Below are 17,351 nucleotides of genomic sequence, written 5' to 3'. Positions count from 1 at the left end.
TCTGCTTATAATGCTTATTGAGGTGACATTATCTTTCAGAAGCCTCTAGGGGTTTTTTAATCTCATCTGCACAAATTGCTTCTTTTCTGTTATTTGTGATTCCACTGTTTTGTTTCATTGTGCAAATAAATAAATAAATAANNATGCAGCGGCCGGTAGCTCCTTCAAACTCCCTACATTAATTTTTCATATTTATTGCTTAAACATCATTGAATGATCTCTGATAGTATCTGATTATAAAGGGCTAAGCCAACATTGTTCAAATTGACTGGATCAGGAGAATCTGACAGTGGCAACGGATGCACACGCAGATGCTGCGACCGGTAGGCTAGCTCCCTCAAACTTCTCTGTTTCTGTTCAATCTGTGTTTCGCTGAAACCTATTATCCATGACAGAAAGAGCCTACAGTCATCAGAAAAGGAAGTGTGGAGTTTGGATTAAAAAGCAGCAGACCTTGAGGCCATCCACCCAACCAGATCAACCTGACCGGACCACAGTGGATGCTGCTGTCCCAGGAGGAGAGGAAGAGAGCCTGGATAGGAGCCCCGCTGGCCCAGCTTGGACTCAAGGCTGTAAGAAATGGGACTCACGCTGGTAAAACAACGGGCAATCAGAGACTGTTGTGCCCCCATCTTTATAAAAACCAGCTACATTAACATCCCAGATCAAGCACTCAATGACAGAGCCACTGTTTCCCTTTATGTGAAAATAAAACCATATTATCATCACTATCTTGTGGCTGCTGTTTACATTCAACCAGACGCAAATTCAGAAAATGCCCTGTAGAATTATTTTCTGGATGTATACATGTATGTATATATGTATATAGCCAATTGTTTTATTTGACTTTATACATTTTGTGTTATTCCAATATAAATGTAATCATCTGGTGACTTTCATTTATTTAACAACCTTGTGTTGTATAATGATAAATACATTTCCTTGATCCTTGATAACAGCTTACAGTTGTAGGCCACGAACTACAGTAACTACAGATATTCTGGCAATTATCGTTAAGTCAATAAAAAGAAGGCAGAAACAAACAAAATGATCAACAACATATTTTGCATTACTGTATTAATGCATTCTCTGGCAGCTGAAACCTTTCTATTTATATAACACTGAGCTGTCAGAACTTATTATACAAGTAAATGGAAGGTCTAAAAAGAAGTTTCAGTGCGGAGGCGACTGAGTTGCTGGGGCAGCTTATGTTTGAAACTGACAAAAGTCAAATAAAGTTGCACTGTATGTTCTGAAAATACGTGCCACTGAGATCTGAGTGTGCAAGCGGCTGAGCTGCTCGTCTGAGTGTAGCTCTGCAGTATCACACAACTAATTACTGTATGAGAGGTCTATTAAAAAATATATTTATTAGCTGCTTCTGATTTTACAGCCATGGTCATTCAAAGGCAGGCATCTTTGTTTTTCCTGCATTGTAGTTACACTACAATCATTCCTCATAGTGATCCACTAATAGCAGCATGTCTAAACAAATCACTGGACCAACAGATTCCAACTGCATATGTCGTATGTCTATGACTGCTCTTCCCTCAAATAACCCCTGCACAACTTTGATTATAAAGTTGCAGTTGCAATGTCAAGTGTCCTGTTTTCTTAAGGGAGTGGTTTAGAATTTGCTAAGTGGAACGAAAGCTAAATAGCAAATAAGTGGAGCTTTCCCCAAACCCAAATCTGCCTCTAATCCATAAAATTACACCTGTCACTAGAAAGTTAGATCTATTAAAACTACTTCTTGATCCGAGAAGGAAAAACCATTAAAACACACAAAGGCCTTCAATCAGCACTTAATTAACACAGCAACCTTTTCCCCAGTGCTGGCAATCACTTCCATATCTGCCAGATTAGTTTAAGGACGTGAATACAGATGGGAAATGACCAAAACAACTTTGAGGCTATGGCAGTGGAGAAAATAAGTACGCAAATAAAAAGAGAGAGGGAGGGAGGGGAAGGAGAGAAGTGTGGATATCGCAATAGTCTATTAACTTTTCCCTCCCCACAGTGGTCTCAACAGACATATCCCATGGCCTTTCTGTCAAGTCAAGTGTGTCATTATAGCAGAGGGAACATCACTTAGATAACACTCACACTGCATGTTTCAGTGCCTGTGTATCTCTTGCGATCAGCAACAGCACTCTCTAAAATGATGGTAATGTAATGGACGGTTAAAGTTTTTATTTGACAAGACGAAGCCACTGTTCAATCTAAGGGATGGCGCTAACTCAATGGCCGACTAACACAAAAGTGAGTAAATGAGAATTTGTTCCAGCTTGCTTATGGTATAAAATCTAGGGGTTATTTTTGCATAAAATGTAAACATTATATTAAAAAAAGCAGACAACTTTTTAACAACAAAAGAGCTAATTCTGCTGTGTCATCTAAATGTGAGCACAGTGGCTTGCAGCATAATTTGTAAAAGATTAATAGTCATTGAAATACCATTGAAATAATGTAAATGCACAAATTAAAGCTGCAATAAGTAAAAGTTGACCTTGGCCAAGCAGAATTTTGCCTCTGTAAGCTACCTAAGTAAGCTACTTAGACAAGTTACAGAGACCAAAACAGAGTTAAAAAGAGAGTGAATATTGGACTTCCATTCACTGCGTGGCATGCACTCCACCTAATAACCCGCAGTAGGGTTGATTTAATTTGTATTCCAGTCCACAAGTTAGCATCACCCTTGTTCCCTCAACAAAAAGCTGACAGGATTTTTCCATTGGATTTTGGACTAATGCAGAAAATAAGATCACAAATTAATACCACTTTTAAACTTTTTTAAACGTAAATGCAATTGCCCATGTAAAAACGTTAGGCTATAAACAAACTACATGACTTCAACTTCACCACCACTAAACTTTCAGCATTGATGTTCAGCATGATGTTTAAGGACAACCTCTGTCATCACAGCTGAGGCATTTAGTGACGTTTTTTAAGTCGTAGAAGGAGTCTAGCTGCTATCATGTTCCCTATATCAACTTTATAAAGTCAGTGTTGTGTCTGCCCCCAAGTGACCAAAAAATCAATTCATGCAGGTTTAACTTTAATACATCATTTTCCTTGTGCCGGGGAAGGGAACACAGTGTGGAAATGATCTACTCAAGATACTTTTATATCTTTATATCTCTTTACTAAGAAGGTAGGAAAGTAACCAACAGGTCAATCTTTCAAAAACTTGGGGTATTTCTTTAAATTTAAGTAATTTATCTGCTGACCTTTGCTGATCGTAGCCGGACTCCTTCCTGCGGCAGTGGAGAGTCACCACTCGGTGGCCTTCACTCCTCACATCCTGGCTAACTATCCACTGAGTGGGGTTGCTGGGCCGAGCCCCGAGAAACGTCACTCCCTCTTTCAACTTCACTCTGTGGAGAAAGACAAAAGACATGTTTATGAATGTACAAGGCTGAAGGATTCTCTTCTGTTACCACACTATAAAACCTGTCAACGCATCTTAATAAAAGAAGCAAGTTAACATAAATTAATACTCCCAAAAAACTGACATTCACATGAATTAAACCCGACTCAAAAATGAATTGTTGAAGCAACTAACTTGATTTGAGTGCACTTAAATACGTGCAGTATTTTAAGTACAGGCGATATAATTCGGGTTTGTTCCATTGACTCATTATCTTGAAGTAAACTTAATATCATTATAAAAAGGTAAGCTAAAAAAGAAAAAAATTAAAAATCTTATATTTCAGTTTATTGATCATCATAAACCAAAGAACCCATCCAAATAAGTCTTAATGATCCGACAGAGTGTAAAGATTTAATGTTAGTCACATAAAAAAACACAGAAAATTGGGTACCATATCAATTAATTATAATTAGTTTTTATCGTCCGTCAACTGTTTTGACAGGTAATGTAATAATTTGCTTCACAGGACAAAATTCAATGTAAGTAGTAACATTTGTATCAAGAAGATGCACTTAAGTTACTGTTGATACATTTTCTGATTTTAAAGAAGTTTAAAGAAATGTACTTTTAACTTAAATTAACTGAATGGAATTGGTACCATCAACTTAATTTACCCAAGTTTCCTTAATAATAAGTTACTTCTACTAGTTTGAGCTGAATTAACTTATCAGGTTTTACAGTGCAATGAGATCCTTATTTCAGTGGATGTTTTCAGCTGATCCGTACATGGCAGCTGCATCCAGACACACAATGATTTTTTTTTGTCATTCTTTCTAGAAATACATTATCCAGATGGTTCGCAGCACTGTCTTCAAAAGATGTCCCAGCTGTCCTCTTGGTTTTGATCACACTGTTTTTATTTCCCAGGAGCACAATTGGTTTTAACCGTGTGTGTGTTTCCTCCACCGGTCAATCAAATAATCAAAACACAGCATACATACACCTGCTATTTGAATGTGCAGTTTGTAAGTGTTGGTGTACATCTATGCTAAAATATCATTAGTTTACACTCCAAATAGAAAGTATAAAAATCAAAAATAACTAATATCTGCCATCCACTGTGAATGTGCTGTTTGTCATAAAATGAGGGTACTGTATAAATGGAATGTGACCACCCTTTTCTGCCACTCCTCTCCCTCCTTTACCTCCCTCAATAATAGATTAATTCTCCTGCACTCTGAAAAGGACATTATGAAAAGGTTTCTTTGACTGCGGCAAAAATTACACCGTCGATGTCCTTGGCTCAGTGGACTACACTGAGCCAAGGAGGAGGAAAATGTCCATAGACAAACAGTAAATGAAAATCTCCCTTAAGAGTAACCCGTATTGTAAAGCATATCCAGTGCACAGAGAGTGATATGAGGGGGGAAGTGTTGACATAAAGTAGGGTTAGACTAATAACATTGAACATGTGATTTCGTCTGAGGGTGACAGCGAACCAGGATGGAGAAGACTAAATTATAAAAGAAAGCCCGACCACTTTCCCTATCCGATCCATACCAGGCTGGCAGATGAGACCAAAGATAGGACTTTGCTTTCATCTTGAATTTGTTGCTGCACTTTAACACGTACCTTGCGATTGCCTGTCTGTATGCCAATGAATATATCTGCCCTCTCCAGTTGGGTCTCATTCTTTGATGTGATGTCTTATCATGTTGTGAAGGTGGTTATATGTGAAGTGAAAATGGGTATATGACAGATGGTATGCTTCGCCTCGCTATAGGAACGAGGATAAACACAACACCTACTCCATATGTGCATCTGTTTGTGTAATTGTATTTTTGTGTTGCAGTCTTTCGATGATGATTTGATGTCTTTTTGCCAGCTGCTTCTTCCTCTGTTGTGTGTGTATGAATGAAACCCTGCACACATTTAAAGATTTTGCCATTTAGCCAAGATCAGACTACACAATATTTTTGTCTTTTGAGATGAGATCTGTGTCAGTCTAGGCAGCCATGACTTGGCTGAGCAACATAACTGCGAATTGGACCTCAGCCGATCATGGCTTGCTGTCTTTCAGGGGAAGATCTAGAGGGGTGTCATGGGGTGGCGGCTGCCCAAACTGCCAACCAAGTTTGGTGTAAAATGCTGTCAAATTTAACACATTACTGTAGATTAATTAAAAGAATAAAAACCCTTTCAGATGTTTTTGAATTACCTTTAAAACCTTCTGCTACTACTGCAATATTTGGAGCAGCTCCACAAGATATACATCTCAGTCACCAAGCAAAAAATATGATATGATGATGACTTATACTTAGGCTCCTTATACTCCTCAAATGGGAGTAAAAACTTCCTCCAACCTTTAAGCTGTGGAGTAAACCCTTATACACCATTTGACAATAGAGAAAAAAATTTGATAAAAAAAAATGGAGAAATGTTATGCTACATGGCAACCATTTCTAACATATATTTCCTTTATATTTTTTGTGTTTATTTTAAATAAATACAAAAAATGTATGTCAAATAAATGAAAAAAAAACTGTATTTACATGACAGATCCAACATCTCTTCACTGGTTGCCAATAAGTTAGGGAATTTATTTGAAAGTTTTATTTATTCATCTTAACAAGTCTGATATTATTGAGCTATATAACCCTGCAAGACCTTAGATCTCTGTGAAGTGGACTGCTACTGAAGCCAAGGGCAAAATCTAAACAAGTAGAAGCCATTTAGTCATTATGCAGCACAATGCTACTTGATGGTCTTAGAAATGCTGTAGCCATTTCCAGACGGAAAACTTTTTGATTTTCAAGCGCTTTATTTAAATTTACATTTATCTTTTTAACTATGTACGGTGCTGTTTTAACTTTGAATTGTTTGTCTTTGTCTTTGTCTTCCTAGTCTTGCTCTTGACTACACTGCAGTACCTTGAATCTACCTTAGTGTATAAAATGCGCTTTATAAATAAAACTGCCTGTTTGTCTGAAGTTCTGGAAATAAAACAATTATTTGTGTATAAAATATCTTCATTTGGGGGGTTTTCTGAGCAAATATTGATAGATATGATTGTGTGCGACTTAAAGTCTCAATGCCACCCTCCTGCCACCCCATATTTCTCTAGATCCATCCCTGCTGTCCTTTACACCTTCAAGATTACTGTTCCACTGGACAACTGCAAAAAAAATCGGGTTTATGAATGAAAGCAAACCTTAAGCGTGAAATCGGCAGAAAGAGGACAAATGTGTGGGTGAGCAGTGAACGTGTGTGCAGGGGGTGATGCATACATTTTCTTTAATGCTGACCAGATGGTGATGGTTACAAGGTTATAGGTTTACTGAAAACATCGATCCTCTTACACTCTCATGTTTATTGTGTGCTGAACAGTAAACACATAGAAGAAGACCCGCTATCCCCTGTAGATAAAAACAGTTCATGGTTATGAAAACACAGCAATTCTTATTTTCATATGATTATATACTCATGGTAACATACCTTTGAATATTATATGCCATTTCTGTATCACAGCTCTTAGGTCATGTTTTCGTTAATATGTCTTATTTCCTGTTTTATTTTGTTACTTAACTCTCACTTCACTTCCTGCCTTTGAGTGTTTCCCACTATAGTTTGCTCTGGTTGGCTTCACCTATATTTCATTAGTGTCCCCCTCACAAGATTATATAATGTGTGTGTTCTCTTCATTTTGTGCCAGTTCGTCTTTGTGTCTAGTATTTCAACATTTTTGATCCCCTGTGACTAGTTCAGTTTCTTTTATTCCTGCCTGTTACCTGACTGCCTTTTTGCCTCACCCTTATTCTGACTGCTCACCTGTGTACCCAGCCTCTTTTTGTCGAGGAAGGATTTGTGATTTTGAATTAAGAACTGTGTTTTCAAGTCATGTATTTGAATCCTGTTTGTGGTCACCAGTTGTAACATTATGACATGCATGTTACACACTGGCTCTTTAAAATAGTTAGTTTTTATCATTATTCACACTGGTTATTATAACAATAAAAATAACACAAATAAAATAAAAACATTTAAAGGACCAGTGTGTAGGATTTAGTGGCATCTAGCAATGAATTTTCAGACTGCAACTAACTGAACACCGCTGGTGTATTTGATGACCTATGAATATTATATTCCATTTCTAACAATAGATCCACCTGTTACACACATTTGCAATTGTAACTTGCATTACAGTGTCACCTTTGTTGCTGCTGTATTGTTATTATTTTCTATTATTTGGATAACTGGCCAAACAGGGTTTGATACCAAAATAAAATATAGGCTACTGATTTTTCCCACTACAGTGGGATCAGTAGCTCATAATACAACTCAGCCACAAGATATTTTATATTTGCAACCTCAAAAATCCCCAGTGTTCATAGTCTAGTTGGCTAGACGGTTATATTTATATTCCCTTTCATCTTTCTTGATTGAGAGCAACAAGAAGCTGCTTGCTAAACTTAAACATTTAGGAAAAAGCTGGAAATCAACTCAACTTGTCTGCTTTAGTTGAGACAGGTGGAGGAGTGACTACACCAAAAAGTAAATTACAACACTTCATCTTAACCTACTGCAAATCCTGAAATACACAAAACATCACAAACTAAAAGCTTACAGTGTCAATCCAAAGGTGGATTTTTTCCCCCTCACTAAATGGAAGAATCGCTGTTGAAGAGTGAAAGGAAGTGCTGACGGGGAACTTACTGGCCATGAGCATACAACTATTACACAAAGAGCTCATGCACAGGGTCCCAACGGGGGTAGTGGGGTCTTGTATCTGGCTTCTTTACACTTCAGTGATTAGGATGTCTATCAGTGGTTTCCAGTGAAGCTTCGGAATGTTTTAAACACAGTTGAGTCTCAGAAGGGAACCAGTCATTACTCCACAGACCATTTCCAAGCTTACGAAGCAAGTGTTAAGTGTGGTTGAAGTATCTTTTATTGACTTAACAGTCAATTTGACCTTGTAACCAGCCAGTATAGGAGCCCCCTGCAGGATAAACAGCAATCGCATAATACTAGTGACTATTATATTCATGTTGTAACCATAGTTGGGGAATATATGCCTTCAAATAAGATAGCTACTAAAAATCCAGCCAACTAAGGAATCCTCACATTTATCAAAACTAATGTACATTTATTCAAGTAAAGCATGATTTAACAAGACTAAAAGTCTACAGCCATAGAGCCTGTAATTAGGTGGTGCTTTGAAATGATGCAATGCTAATGTGAGCATGCTTACAAGTTGTGAACTTGAGTCCAAATCATGTGAGTCAAGTCACAAATTTGATGACTTTAGACTGCACTTGCCAAAATAAAAAAAAAGACTTGGAACTGGACTTGGATTTGAGCGTTTTGACTTGAAAAAACTTGATACCTTCCTCCATGCCCAAAGATTAACAAGTATGTTATTTGTATGCCACAAACCAATCCATTTACCTTAATTTCCTAAAACAATCAATGTTAATGCTAATAATTCCCAGCAAGTCGGCACTTAATTCCCCAGCTTCACTTTGTTTGAACAAATCAGACAGCATTCAATCAAGTTGCAAGAGAGAATCATGAAAAATTAATGTTGCATGACTGAGCCTTGGATGGAAAAAAATATACCAAAGATAATTTTGTTTTGTTCGTTATGCTGTTGGCATTACTACATTTGGTGAGGAGAGCAATATGACTTGTTTAGGGAGCGAAACTCTAGACTCAGGACTTGCTATTGTCATGACTTGGAACGTGACTTGAGCCTTAAGTGCAAAGACTTACTTGTGACTTAAAAAAAACAATGACTTGGTCCCATCTCTGATGCTTACAATTCAACATTTTCCCATTTACAATGCTCAAATGGTGACGTTTAGCAGGTATACTGTTTACCATGTTCGCCATCATAGTTTAACATGCAAGTACAAGTGATTTGTAATTTAGAATGTCTGGCAGGTAGTTCGTCACAAACCAGATTATCTGACCCATTTGACCTGATGATAGTGATCAGTGGATCACCAGAGTTATTACAATTCATTCTGAGTTGGACATGAATCAAATGAACCAAACTGATATATGCTTGTAGCTGTGTCTTTTATATGTATTATTTAATTTGGCTATCTTTTACACACATTTATTACCACTAAATTGTATCACTCTGTTGTGTGGCATTCCAGGACACCAATAAAGAGTGAAGTCAAGGGCAAACCAGACAATAATTGAGTAGAATTCTCCCCAAAGTTTGACAAGCTGACACAATGAAGGAGGAGGGAACACTTAACATCAATGCACTTGGGCTTTCCTCAGTCTCTGAATAGGTCTCCTGTGAAGCTACAAAGCTACAATCGAGACTGACTGTTCTGAATACCAAGTATTACACGACTAGAGGGGAAGTAAAGAGACAACGGCACACAGAGGGAAGAAGGGACGCAGTGTAAAAAGGCAACAGCTGACAGTTTAAAGTTACACTAAACGCAACTCCTCATTCTTATGCCATTTCATGTCATCCTGAACCTTTTTTGGATACAAAGTGAAGAAAACATGCTGCAACTACTGTATATTCCATCCTGTCATTCTTTTACTCTTTCAGTTTTTCCTCTCTTACTCTCGCTCTACCACTCATCCTCCCTCAGACCTGATCGTATGCTTGGACTCCTCAGGGGCTCCCTTAATAAATAGTGATGAGATAAATAGGAAAGCTACTTCTCAGCGGGGCAGTGAAAGAAATAAACATTTCCGGGGGAAATCCAATAAGGTCGTGGCTGGACGATAATGGGACTCCCCAGCCAGCGGTCTGTGTCCCACAACCCGGGCTGCACTCCAGTTACCTCTGTGGCCTCCTTCCATCTGGCTCTGTTGGGTGGCTCCAGGGCTCACATGCGTGCATCAAGGAATTTGGTGATCCATTCTGACCATTACTATCCTCTGATGACCATATGCATCCAAATCAGCAGCTCCCCGAGGAAGAGTTTCCTGTTTTATTGTGCCATCCCGCCTACATAAACAGTGTGCAGGGAATGCAACAGCTCAGTGGGAAACGGGGAAAAGAGAGAAGCTGCAGTGTGGGGGAATGGCAGAGAGACAGTGGGAGGACTCTCTGATGGTTTGTGGTTGACGACTAATGGAACATTGTAAAGCACTGCGCTCATCTACGGGTCTGCTGCTTCACAGGCCGTTACTAACACAAGAGCAGACACTAGAATGAACACACTCACACAGTGGCAAACAAATAATAAATCAGGCCAACGCCTACACTCCAATTGTGAAGTGACATATCAAAACAGTCTTATTTAATTTCTGCAATGTACAATAAGACATGGAAACTTTGGCAAAGTCTTTTCAAAAACAAAAGGATTTTTAATGCTATTTTTTACTGATATGTTTGTGCCTGCATGTGTATGTGTCTGAGAGTGTATGCAGGTGGCCATTTCCATGGTACCCTCCCTCCCTCTTAAATGCGTGTCTGTGCCTGCTTGCCTATTAATGTATGTCAGTTAATTCCCATTTCCATAGCGTTTCCATTGTGACAAGCTGTGTATGGTACAAACAGAACCACTCTATTCCATCCTGTTCTGTTGAGGTACCTAGCACACTGCTGAGACAGTAAAGTGGAGGTAGAAACACTGCAGACCACGTCAACATGTTTCCCGCACTGATTTTTTTTCATCCGTTTTTAGTCTTGCTACCTGCAACCTTTTCTCAAACAAAGCATGTGTCCTTGTTGTGGGCTAATAAACAACCACACAGTGTGTGTGCGTAGCGAAGAGTGAATGAGAGTGACAGAGAAGTGACTGTGAATAGGAGCGGCGCAGGGGAAAAGGTTAGCAGTAAGTTCTCAGTCTGGCAGTAAATTTACAGTGTAGGCTACAGTTGTCAGTTAATAAATGCTGCAGCTTCTCAAGACCAAGAAAAGTCTTGTCTGTTGTTTTCCAACTGCTGGAAAAGTGAAGGGGATCAGCCCTGAAGACCCGGTAACAACCCAGGCTACATTTAAGAGAACTGTCTGTGATGAAAGCACAAAACAGATCTAGAGTTTAGGTACAGTACATGTAGATAGGGTTGGTACAGGTTTCACAGGAAAAATGTTTGATGGAAAACACAGCTTTAGGTTCCTTTTTAGGCAATGTTGGTCTGTCTGTCCAGACTGAATTATCTCAACAGTTACTGGAAGGATTGCTATAATATTTGGTACAAATTTCCAATATGCCAAGAGGATGGATCTTAATGGCCCCTGATCTTTTATCTAACACCACCAGGAGGTGAAATATCTCAACATCTAGCAGATAGATTGGCATAACATAATGTACAGATGTTCATGCTCAATGAACAATAAGTTCTAATGACTTTGGTGATGGTGACCCAAAAGACAATGGCATTTTCAACATCACAACCTTGGAATTATTAAGAAAAAGCATGAACCTCAGCACTGAAATAAGGCAGCGCAACTGCAATGGCTGGGCCATGTGATTCGAATGGAGGCATCCCAAAGCTTATGCTGAGGGAAAATAAAAACCTGAAAGAGCAAAATGGCCTGACACACAACTGTGACAGACAAGCAAGCCCATCTCCGGGGAAGGCTTAACATGTTGCCAAGGATGGGGAATGGTAGAAGGAGCGCATTGTGGCCTGATGTCCTACAGGGGACAAAGAGGATTACATAAATAAGTCACATCATCAAATGCAATAATCAGGTCAAAAATGTCATTTTGTTATGACTAAATACCATAGTATAAATAAGAGAGAAGAGCCACTGTGAAGCTCAATGTGCATTGTATTTTTACATAGGGGCTTATGGAAGTTAACTCACTTTTGGAACCAGCCTCAAGTGGCCAAAACTAATGATATTACTATCAGCCTCAGCTGTACGTTGTGTTTAGCGCTATTTAGCAAATGTTAGCATGCTAACATGCTAAACCAAGACGGTGGTGGTAGAAAAGATAGCACCCACATGTTAACATTGTCACTGTGAGTATGTTAGCATGGTGATGGCACCATGTAATCTCACCCTTAGACCCTTAGTCTTGTTTGTTTTTCTTTTCTTTTCAAAAAGGACAAGGAAGAAAACAAATACTTTAGCTAAGGTCATATGTGAGTAGGAGTTTAAATATAGTATATAGAAAAACAGGGGAAAAGAAAAGGAGAAAGGCAGGTTAGGAAAGAGGCTGAGTGACTGAGTCAGTGTGTATGCAGGCATAGAGCGTGACTGTGCACTCTGCAGTCTCTTAGATCAATGTGTTGTACAGCTCATCTCGACCATTCGAGGGAGAAGGAAAACAGATGCTTCAATATATGTTACAACAAACCAAAATAAGCTCCATTTGTAGAGGTACAGAGTTAAAATCACCATAAAATCCAGGACCGGACACTGACACAACACAAGTGTTGGGGTCCTTATTTAAAAAAATAACACTTGACTTAATAACTCCCTGTAGAAAGTAAGGCTGAGGAGCCTCTCCACGGGCGCACTAGCCGCTGTGTTGAATTTCATGGATATTGTAGGGAAACGGTTCAGGATCTCTATCTCTGACCCCGACTTTGGATTTTTCAGAGTTAAAGGAAGCTGTATCCTCCTCGTTGAAGCCAAAGAAGTTGATTTTTGTGCAAACATGCACGAAAAGACATTGAACAACACCTTGTGAAACTATGCATATATATTATATATAAGCATGAGGCGGGGGCAGACTCTCACTGTCTGCTGGCTGTCAGCATGGTCAGGTAAACATAATATCCTCACTCTATCAGCCTCACATCAGCCTTTTCTCTTAGTATGAATTATTCATTCGCTCCCTCTTTTTAAACGACATAATGTCAACTTGAATAATAACAAAGCATTTAGGATTCCCCACCTGAATCCATGTAAATATTAACATCAATTACAGTATACATAGGTAGCCATATTTTAGTTTAATTGGTATGACAAGGCGATTTTAGGAAGTGCGACAGCCTGCCAGAAGTGACTCTGTAAAATAATCGTCTGGAACAATGCAATACATTAGGCAATTATGAGAATTTGCCCATGTGTCAATGGGAGACCCACTAAGTGCTGGTAACATACTCTACCTACAGTAGCAGTCCTTTCCCCCACATGCCAGGAGGCACATTTCATTGGCTTTTCATTTCTGAATCACACAGCAGAGATTACAGAAGTGCCCATTGTTATGCTGAGTGGCCATAAAAGAGAGGGGAAAAACATTTTGTATGGAGATCTGTTTGCCAATTACTCTATCTTTAGTGTATACAAGGTGTGAAAGGGGAGCATCGAAAATCCCATTTGAAGAATTCATATGATTGCTATCATGAAGCGCGGTTTTGTGCTGTTCTCGCAGAATGTGTCCACCTAATTGGATTTTCACGACATTCAAAAGCAGCCAGAAAGGAAAAACCACACAGAGGGAAAAAAAGCTAAAAGCAAAAAAAAAACCCAGAGAGAAATAGAAATAGTCAATATTACTTTGGTCGGTTGTGAGATATTTTAAGGCTTAAAAAAATAATAAAATATTTGCACAGCTTTTCTACTCATGTTTCATCAGATAAAAGGGTTTTCAATCAAACCAGACTCAAATTTAATTCAACAAATTCAAGAATGTCTCTTTTTACTAATGCAGCACGACTGACTGTTAGTTAGTTTGAGGGTTTGAGAAATAGTTCGTCTGGCTTGTGAATTGCAGTATCATCCCGTGTTAGGATATTAAAGTGTATTTGAGAGGAGCTGATTTAAAGCGAGCAGGTAGTGGGGCTCAACAAAGGCAGCTGGAAAAGTGTGTATCTCCTTCATGGGGGCAGGCAGGCAGCCGCGGGCTAATCTGCAGATGAATGTGTGTGTAGGTAAACACGATGCCTTTCATTTTGAGCACAACAGCAAACGCTCTCAAAACTCACACACAGCACAGGAGACACGGGAAAATATGCCGGCACACACACATTCGTGCACAATTGCACACTTATGTTCTCATGCATGTATGGCTTGCACATGTATGTACACACACCCTCAAACAAACAAACAAACAAACACATACTCATAGGAGCAGGCCTCTGTTAGGCTGTGACGAAGAGATAATGTCACAATGTTGCCTTTGGCAAGAGAGATTAACCCGCACACTTGTTTTCCTTTTTTTTCTGTTTTTGCTCCTTTTCATTTCATTTCCAGTTTTTTAGAAAATGGGGGGAATAAATAGTTGTTTATGCCCAGAGGAAATGGTTAGTAAATGGGAAACTATACTCTGCTCTGGTCCTGGCTCTGCTGCTCATACACCGATGTCTGTGGTGTGTTGGTCAAAGGGTGCATTACATACAGTAAAGGTAAAGATCGTAAATCCTCAGGTTACCTCAGGTGGCTCTGAGGAGAACAAAATTGTTCTAAATTGATCTGTATGGACAAATACACCTATACACTGCTGGTATCATGGGGTTAGCGTCTCCATGCGAGTACTACATGAAAGGTGGTAGTTTTCAAAAGGTATTTAAAATAAAATTTGCCTTCAGTTTCTAAGCTTGTCTCCTCCAAACATGTTACTAAGTCAACACTGTCAGAACTACAATAGGTTACTATAGTTGCCTCCCCTGATAAAAAGGAGTTTGAAATCAGACGTTACATACATTCATTACATGTGCCCACCTATGTCCACTATATGTAAAGATGGGTTGTATTGTTGAGCCTCCTGTTTCTGCATTCTGAGGAAATAGCCAAATTGTTTCCAACTGCAAATAGACTCTGAACTGGCTCGCTGCCACATGATTTTGACAAGCTGTATAATTATTGCATGTGAGAAGTTCTGCTATTTTTATTTTGCCTCACAAATTTTAAATTATTTCGAGTTTTTTATGTTGCGAGTGATAGGAAATATTCCACGCTGTAAATGAACGAGCAACTGAGCAAAGTGACCAGATGAACATGGCTGCTTTTTCTGTTTGGTTTTCTTTTCACGTCTTCACAAATCGCACATACAAAAATTGGGAAAACTTTTGCCGTAGTTACAGTAGTTACACTTTACTTTCCTAAAAATCCTCCCCGACTGAAAGAAAAAACTATCTATAGAATACAATGCAATATTAATGTACCATGTGTCCTTCAACAGGATGTAGAGCCGCTGATGGTTACTGACAAACAGAAACCTGTATGTACTCAAACGCTAATGTGATGACTGCCATCACAGCACAGAGCTCTGTCAGGTTTAAGAGGACAGGGAGGGTGCAGAGGCAACTGGATCCTTCAGGGATAACACTCGGTATTCAACGTGGTGTTGGCTTCTTAACCTTCCCCCAAAGCCCAGGGTTATTTACATCAGCTTCCTGTCTTCTCTCACACATCCCCTCACCCAACGCCCTGCCCCCATGTCTCCCCTCCCCAAGGGGGTACGGGAGTTGGTAAAAGATAAGCTTTGTGTCGTGGCAGAGGCAACTGACACCGCTTCAACAACATGAGGATTTAGCCGGCAAACAGAGAACTTAATGCCCTGCACGTGCGGGGAATCTCTGATTCGCACCCATCTGCTCATGTGTACCTAAACATGAATGGAAAGGCACGCACACGCGTACGCTCATGCTTGTGCAGACACATTCACAGAGTTAAATAAGCATAACAGACGAACCCAGGAGGTCACACACGCACAAACACACACACACAGAATGAGGTAATGAACAGCCTGCCGCAGTAAACGGCTCCCGGCATGGCTTACTCTAATGCTCACAAAATTGCTTTTAATTGGTGGAAGAGAATAAATCAATGCAAACCATGTTTAGAATACTGGCAAAGGGGAAGAGGAAAAGAGGGCGAAAAAAAAATTAGCAGAGAGGAATAAAGGCTGGCGTGTGCAGATCACAAGACAAAGCTGCATTAGAAATGAAAAACGTTACAGCTTTGTGTTTTTTGCTGTTTCCCCTCGCTCTGTCGCCTTATTGGTGTTACAAGTGAATTGCAACTTTTAATAGAGCTTGTAGATCTGAGCCATATCTCCCCAGAGTGAGTCAGTAAGCCCGATAAGTAGTCGAGAATCCTCAGAGAGGCGAGAGGCCCCCAGGCGCGCCGCATCTCGGCCCCCCTCGCCCACAGCTGCTTTGATGAAAATTAGCTGTCAGTCTATGGCCCTCATCTGATCGACACAACTTCATCCGCAGCTCACTGACCTTTACGGAGAGAGCAGGAGAAGGACGGCAGCCCACCTCGTGCGGAGATCAACGCAGCGAGAGATAAAACAATAACAACCTCAGAAGCTCAATGAGATGACACAGCAAAGAGTTTGACTTCTCACAGAAAGACAAGACTGGTGCTGGGAGGGCTGAGATGTACAAAAGGATGGAATTATGTGTGTGTGGTGCATGTGAGTGTAAGAGAGTCTGTTCCAGTAACGAAAAAGCAGTGGTGAAGAACATCAAATGGCTTCAGGGAGATAAAAGCCCAAATCACAGATGAGAGGGACAGTGCTTTACTTAGGACAAATCCACTCGAATCCAAAAACTAGATTACAATCTCCTATATGTCACCGTCTCGTTACCAAATGCTCACAAAATGAAAATTGCACCTTTTCTTCTCAGTTACTCTGAAAGAGCTGATATGCCTTAAAATATTCAATTTGCAGGCTCACCAGGTAAAATCCATTAAAGCCAGCCAGTAATGTCAATTGAATTAGGGCTGCTTCGTATAAAGCATGGATTCCCTGTTCCCTTCAGCTGAGTGGCTCTGCTGGCACCTTGTTTGTAACCACAAGGCAAATGGGATTAGAAGGAGACACCGGCCGCTAATGTAACGACACAACTTTTCAAATCATGCAAAACCACAGCGAGCCACTAACGACCTAATATAGCACAGACAGAAAGCTTTGCAGTCTATTAAAGACTCAATTCGTATCTGCAAAATTGGCACCTAAATTGCTGAAAGTCCGTCAACCAACTGGTACTTGTTTATGTAGTGAATTAGGGGGGTTGAGCACATTCTCTTCACCTAGAAATTAATTCTTCAGGCACTGTGTATGATGGTATCTATCTATCTATCTAT

General features: G+C 39.7%; 1 protein-coding gene across 1 annotated transcript in view; it reads right to left on the bottom strand.

The window, feature by feature from the left end:
- Window positions 1-17,351, bottom strand: part of si:dkeyp-14d3.1 (transmembrane protein 132C) — a 121,022-nt gene that overhangs the window by 68,842 nt on the left and 34,829 nt on the right. Inside the window, exon 3 of the mRNA XM_035658151.1 lies at window positions 3,231-3,377. Coding sequence (XP_035514044.1) covers window positions 3,231-3,377 — 147 coding nt within the window. The remainder of the gene's footprint in view (window positions 1-3,230; window positions 3,378-17,351) is intronic.

This window comes from Morone saxatilis, unplaced genomic scaffold (assembly GCF_004916995.1).
Source record: "Morone saxatilis isolate NCDOM2014 unplaced genomic scaffold, NCSU_SB_2.0 Contig16, whole genome shotgun sequence".
Taxonomy (NCBI): Eukaryota; Metazoa; Chordata; class Actinopteri; family Moronidae; genus Morone; species Morone saxatilis.
This window is presented reverse-complemented; position numbering and strand designations above follow the sequence as displayed.